Consider the following 7,619-nt stretch of genomic DNA (forward strand, 5'->3'; position numbering starts at 1 on the left):
TGAGAAGAATTCTAAGAAGAAAGTAAACCTACAGACATCGGTCTTGTTTAACAAAATATATGTAGTAGGTAAATACATAATGCCGTGTAAAGTAATCTAAATAAAGTTTAAACCTACCATAACGGAGCAATAGCAAATTTATATGGATACTAGTTTCGACATTTACACTTATCCAACGTTGGACTGAAGAAGACACGTTAACGTGTCTAAACTATTATCCAAATAAATTTGGTATTGGTCAGTTATTTTGGATTTTTGGCGATAGTGTTATTATTGATCATCAGAGGGCAGCTTAGAATTTTGCTTGTTCTTTCTGCTTTTGAAAACAACGCATGCGTGTAGTAAAAGAAGGAAATATATAGAGCAAGACCATCAAGAATGAAGGGTCAGTTATTGCAATTGTTAGAGAGTAATGAAATGGGCAGTAATGTTATGTGGATGAATTATGTTGGTTTGATTAGAATGTGATCATTTGAATGTGGTTAAATGCTATGGATCACTTAGAATCCAAGTTACTTTCAACTGTGATATTTTTCACATTAAAGTATTTCGCTTTGGCTGAAGGTAAGTGTTAGATTTCAAATTAAATTAACACACTTAATCTTGTTAAAACCATAACATTAACGGTTATTTATGTAACTTGATAATATAGTAGCGTTTAAACCACTACTGTGTCTGTCATGTGACATGTATCCCTGACAGCCTGTCATTCGGCGAAAGGCGTGGTGGGTCACGGATAAAGCAGATGTAGTTCGGTTGACATATTGTTATGCATCCTCGTTTACTTAGTTTCATTCATGAGCTCTTGCTCAGAATTGTTAAATTATCACACTGTTTAACTTTTAGTATCTGTAGTCTGTAACCGCGTTTTCTACTTATAAGTTATAGTTGTATTGATAGTGTTATAGTATTGCTGTTTTGGTTTATGCTACAAAGTCTTAACAATAACTAGTTGAACACGAACTTACAGTACACGAAAGTACAATACAAATTCTTATCGATGATAGGATTTAGCTAGAAGTAGAAGTTAGATGAAAAAATCAAAGCTGTGTTCTCTTTGGTTTGGGTAATCTATTTAATTTTAGTGCTTTCTTTATGTTTTCAGCATCAGGTTCAGTACGACAAATTGTTGGTTTGATATTGCTGCATGTCCGTAGATGACCGTATACACAGTAATACTAATAGTTAAACAAACAAACTGTGAAACTTAAATAATGTGCAATATTTTGCTAACTTTGGGATAAACGCAATAGATAAAATAATAATATTAATAACAACTTACAAACACATGGTAAAGGGTTTCTTTTGTAATTAGTATTACTAATAATGTAGCTACTAAATCAAAATGACAGTAAAATAGTTGCAAAGTGGGTGAATCTAAGTTGTGGGTAAATCATATGTTTATAATTACAAAAATGTATGATATAATAGTATCTAACTTAAACAAAAGGTTTCGTTTTTTGCACAATATTACAGACAAGAAGGAATCATTTCTTCTTTCAACTTGTTATCTTTACACACCTATCCCTGTCAGAGAAGTTAACATTTAAATCCATCTTTTATTTTTAAGGAAATCTAAATTCTTGTAACTTGTGAACCTTCATTATTGACAATGGTAACTCATTCTATAAACTAATCATCATATTAAAAAATATACTGGCTTAACTGAAGTTAATTTTTCTTATAAATTTTAAATTTGTGGCATTTTCTCATGTTTTCAGAGTACAACACAAAGAAGTTGGAAACCTTTATTTTACTTATCTTCCAAATGATCTTGTAACTTTCAATAAAATCAACTTTAAGTCTTTAACCCTTATCTCAAGATAAAATAAATGGAAAACTTAACCAGTCTCTAAAAGATAACTATTCCATCTGTGGAATCATCCTACAGTAGTAACCCTCTTCTGAATCCTTTCCAATAAGTCTACCTTTCAAAAGGAGACCAAAGCTTCACAAAGTATCTCAAGTGAAGCTTATATAGGTTAATAATTTTCCCTTTTTTCTGTGTTGATCCAATTGCACCTATAATTACAGTATAAGCATATGTGATTAATTTTTTTCTCTATTAATTATATAAAAATGTACATTACTAATAATATTTCATTTAGTTACCAACCAGTGTTATGACTCGGAGGTTGTGAATTAAGGCTTTGTTTTAAAGTCAGAATTGTGCCAGATTTTGCATTCTTTCATGTTAGTGTGTGTTATGCATATTTCAAAAGTATTCTAGTAAATTAAAATACAGACATTTAAGTCGTCAGCAGTTATACAGTGTGATTATTTTGTTAAGTCTTGTCTCAGTAATTGGTTTCAAAGTATGGTATTAATGTTTTATGAAATTTTGAATATTTTAAATGGTCATAAATGTAAATTAACAACACATAGTTGGACAAACTTATTGAAACCAATTTGTATATATATTCTGGTGTTATCATAATTTTCTCAAACACTCTTTATACGTTGGTTTATTTATATTTAAATTAATTATGCTTCCTATTAAAAAAGCCAATAGAAAGTGAATTTATTCTTAAAGATAGTTTAAAATGATAATTTCAGTTGAGATTTTGTGTAATCACTGACCTTAGTGATCTGCACACTTCAGTGGAATGTTGAAATACAAAAATTAAAAATGAACCTTCAATTTAATATATGAAATAAAGAATACTTGAACAGCCTTAAGAATGTAATAATTGAGCTACAATGGATTTTAAAATTTTGTTGGATAAGTGTTTTTCATCTGTATTTATAGTTACTTTCTTAATACTAACAAAATGATGTAACCTTAACAATATAGTTCATGGTAAACACGCGCACACACAAACACACAACACAAACAAAGGTTTTTTTGAAATAGGACATTAGAATTTTCCTAAATCTTTGTTTAAACTATAAACTAAGTCTCTTTCTGTTTGTCAGATGAAATAAATCTTTCCTTTGTATCATATAGTACAGATGTAGATGTTGTATTTTCTTAAGATTGCAATACTGTGTGTAAATTGTATGGGCAGAAGTCATTAAGTTTTGTAATATTTATTTACAATTATTAACTTGTACAGATTGTATCCATTTTTTTTCTTCTCCAATCATTTTTTAGGGAAACACAACTGTCTCCTTCATATGTATTGTAAATTCTTCTGTCACTTCTAATGTTAAGTGGGTTGTTTTAGATTACTTAGTGAAAATAAGAGTTCAGTCCATGTAATGATAGCAGATTAGTTTATTTCTCTCATAACATTTGTATAGGTTTATAGGCAGTATGCACTTTGATACAAGTTGTAGGCCCAAGCTTGCATACAACATTACAAAAGAAATTCCTTGTTAATGGTAGTTAAGACTAATGTACAAGTAAACTTTCTTGTATAATTTTGTGGCTAATTGATAAAGTAACTGAATATGTGTGATAGCTGACACTGATCTGAATACTTCACTAACTTATTAAATACTGTACTGAACTCTGTTACTGAATGAACTGAACTTAATGCTTCACTGATTATTGTATTTATAACTAATGTACCCAGCTAGATCTTAGTCAGATTTACGAGATATGAAACTCATGCCCCCTAGCAAGCATCCAAATTAAAACAATGAAAATATAACTTATAGCAATATGAATAACTTCCAGGTGTGATGCTGTTCATTTTCACAAGGTTTATTAGAAAATAGTTTGATAAAGAATTTTGTTTTTAAAAATAAGGCATAAGTTATTCTTATTGTATACTTCTTGTGATGAATCTATATATGTGACCATTGTGGTCATAGTGTTTTTACACACCATTTATAGTTTAGGCAGTGAGACCAAGGAAAATTACAACAATTAATTCTCAATATTCTTTAATATTTATAATTAAATAAAACACCCAAAGACATGCTCTAACTAATATGAAAGCATAATTTGGTAGGGAGCTTTAACTGTTATGAGAGCTTTATGCTATATAAAACTACCATTATTGATTAATAAACTGTACTTTTGTGACAATCTTTACCTCTCTGATTATAGGCATCAGTGTATAATAAGGGTGTGATGTGGCAGTTTAATAATGCACATAATATACTGTACTTTTGTGACAATCTTTACCTCTCTGATTATAGGCATCAGTGTATAATAAGGGTGTGATGTGGCAGTTTAATAATGCACATAATATACTGTACTTTTGTGACAATCTTTACCTCTCTGATTATAGGCATCAGTGTATAATAAGGTTGTGATGTGGCAGTTTAATAATGCACATAATTTGAATGTTTAATGATTTGATGCGAAAAAGAGTATAATGTTCGTGCATTTTGGTTTTCAGTTAACTCCACAGAACCTAAAGCTGTCATTGAAGTTTCTCTGTATGACAAAAGTCCCACGACTGTCGAGATCGACTGGCACACTCGAGTTATTCATCGACAGAACCTTTCAGATTGTGAGTTGGTTTACAGCCGACTTGACAGTCCCGAGCAGGTGGAGGTTTGGTCCAACTTCATACCAACTGGCCATGTATTTCCACTAACAGGACTAAAAAACAATGTGACATATCATTTCCAAATGATCTGCTATGACACAATTGGCAGAAAATTCGAATCCAACAACCTTGAGTTTACAACAGGTAATGTGAGTATTTTTTTTTTGTTTGTGAAATATGACCTGTTGAATTTCACCAGTGTAGTTTCATCATAAGTATTCTGTTGCTGCCAGCTGAGCGTGCAATATTTAGTTAACACTCAAATGTGTGGGTGTTTACTTAAGTGGATACTGTTCATTGTCTTTTAACTTTCTTTTTTTTTTATATTTGTGTTGAGTGTGGCTGCAAATGTTTAATCTAGTAAGATACATGTAGATTCTGGGTATGTAAGATGTATAACTGAAATAGGGGTATAGAGTACAAATGTTTTCTGTATTGTGTTATACACTTTTTATGCTGTATTTGGCTTTATATGCAAAGCAATTTTCAAATGAAAGTAAAATATTTGTGACTGGAAATTGAAGGTTTTAATTGTATGCAATATGTTCTTTATGGTTTTATCTTCAGGCTAGCTCAAATTAAATTTTATAGATTTATCAGATATTTTAACAGTGCTATTTTCCTTGTGTATTTGTGGCTGTCTACTATGACTCATCAACAATTTTTCTTTACATTCACCAAATTATTATATTTGAAATAACTTTAAACCAAATTAATGGCTATGGCAACTTTGAAATGTTTAAAAGAAAATATTTTTTGTATATGGAAATTGTATGTTCATAAGTGTGACAAGGGTAACAAAAATTATTCATGATCTTCTACATGCCATTAACAAAAGCTCAATATTTTGTCAGTGTTTATGTTATTCAACTTTTATGCTCTACACATAGCGATATCGTGTATTATTCATACCTATAAGTTTCTTCATTGTCCATGGAAGAAATGTCAAATGAGTAGAGGTTAAGAAGGAAAAGTACAGCTAGTTTGTTAAATATTGACAGACTTTGTACATGCGGTGAATAAATTAGGAAATATGAATAACTGTATGTAACTATTCATTCTATGTTGATGTGTTGATAAGATGATGTGTCAGTGATGCCAATGTTTTGTTTTGTTAGTTAACAGCAACATGAATCCCTAATACAGTCAGTAAATGTTGGCTGTGTGTCTGTCTGGTATTTTTTATGCGAAATGTATTTGTTAGGTTAAATAAGCTGTTGTAAACAGAGTATAATCTTAGCTCGGGAATCATGCCATCACTGACTGAAGTATAAGAGTTAGTAACACATGCAAGCATACTATTTTTCTTATGGCAACTTCGGTAGCTGCATGTCAAAATGTTGATTATGCTAATGTTGCTGCTTTATTGCTCTGACAACTAGGATGTGGTTCTGCTAAATAATGGAAACATGTTTCTGGTATCAGTTTATCCTTTCAGAATAACCAAATGTGATAAAGTTGATAAACATGAAAAATGTGGTTATCATGAAAGTTCGAAGGAAAAGCTATTACAGCGGGAAATTGAACTTGTAAGTGTATGCTTACCATGAGAGAGAGTATAAATGCTGACCCATCTAGTATATAAGTGATCTTACACTACCAAAAAATGATGCATTCATGCAGAAATAATTTCTCGGGCTTTTGCATATTTGTGGGTAGTGTGTGGAAACTTAATATATTGAAATTGCATTTATACTTGAAATCTGAGTTTAAAAAAATTGTGCAGAAATGCATGCTATCATCAATTGTTATGAATACTTGTGAATATAAGCATTTAAACTATTAACTAATATCTCCAAATGTTCATTTACAGACGTATAACCCTTAATTCACAATGCCTAAGGTGTGTGTGTGTGTACAACACTATTTCACATTACACATGATATACATATATAACTATTAAATGCTACTTACATTTACATGTTCAAAAGCAGTATTACCCCTATTTTTAAGTGGTGCCTTTACATGGATGTGAACATGTGATACAGTGCTCATTTTTCTTTTTAAATTGGTGTGTCTGCATATTTAAAAACTTGTAAATGGTTAGTAGCCATAACTGTGATAATTTTTCTGCATTTTGGGAAAATATCATTTATCAGGTTGTTATTTGGCTTGAAAAGAGCCTGTAAATATGTCCAGGTTATTAGTTTGTTGGAGCTTCTATGAACACAGTAGTGTTGATTGGTGGATACTGTCAAGGGAGTGGCCAATCAAACACATACATTATTGTGTATAACTTAACCATTAGTTAAGGTGAAATACATAATAGACAGAGCATGTAGGATAATTTAGATATTGGAAAAATACATTATATTATAGATTGGTAAAAATATTAATGTTCCTGCATTTTTTTTTGTAAGTGTATTTGAATATATTACAATGAACATGAAGTATGTCTGTGCTTTACAAACCTTCAATTATGTAAACAGTTTCTCTGTGATGTTTAGTTGATAATACAATACTTGGCCTTTAGACTTGCTACTAAATTAAAAGGACTAGAGTTGTCACAAGTGATTTGGCTACTGGTATTACATTTCTGAAAGTAATATGTTTATACATAGGTTAGTTTGTGCTGGTTCAAAAAAGTTGTTATATACTTTTTTAATGTAATCTGCGTGGTTATTTAGAAAAAACATTGTTCTTACTGAAAAAAATAATCAAAGGAACTTTGTTCATTGTTATTATAACAATGTTTCTTTCAACTTCATGAATACATCCTGAATTAGGGTTTCAAGTGCAAATTACAAAAGGAATATTCTGCTTTTAGTAATAAGAACTTCTGAAAAAATTATTAACAAAGAAAATATTATCAGTAGTTAACATTATCACACTAAAAAAATTGTTTTATGTATGAGTCTTTATTGACTCATTATAAGCAAGTAAAACTGTATGGATTGATTTGGTGTCTAAAAGGATGAAAAAATCTTATTTTTACATAGTGATTTAAATGTTAATACCAGGATTATTAAGAAGAGACAGTATTTCACAAGTTAAAGTATATATTCAGAACCTGAAAATGTTAAGACTGATTTACAAGTTACCGTGGCTAAAACCTCTGCACGTATAATTTTGATCAGTTTGTCTCGCTGTGAGTATTAAAAAAAAAAAAGTTACAGGGGATCTGATTAAGGTGTTTAAGATAGCTAGGGAAACTGATAGTGTTGATACTTTTTA

General features: G+C 30.4%; 1 protein-coding gene across 2 annotated transcripts in view; it reads left to right on the forward strand.

The window, feature by feature from the left end:
* The first annotated feature begins 356 nt into the window (after window positions 1-356).
* The window catches only part of LOC106459411, a 47,094-nt gene continuing 39,831 nt past the window's right edge, over window positions 357-7,619 (forward strand). The window contains exons 1-2 of one of the 2 annotated variants that reach the window (XM_013919030.2): window positions 357-564; window positions 4,293-4,589. In XM_013919030.2, the coding sequence (XP_013774484.1) occupies window positions 477-564; window positions 4,293-4,589 (385 nt within the window). In that variant the 5' untranslated portion in view covers window positions 357-476. The remainder of the gene's footprint in view (window positions 565-4,292; window positions 4,590-7,619) is intronic. The other variant, XM_013919031.2, reaches the window with a different exon arrangement.

Source organism: Limulus polyphemus, unplaced genomic scaffold (assembly GCF_000517525.1).
Source record: "Limulus polyphemus unplaced genomic scaffold, Limulus_polyphemus-2.1.2 Scaffold604, whole genome shotgun sequence".
NCBI lineage: Eukaryota > Metazoa > Arthropoda > Merostomata > Xiphosura > Limulidae > Limulus > Limulus polyphemus.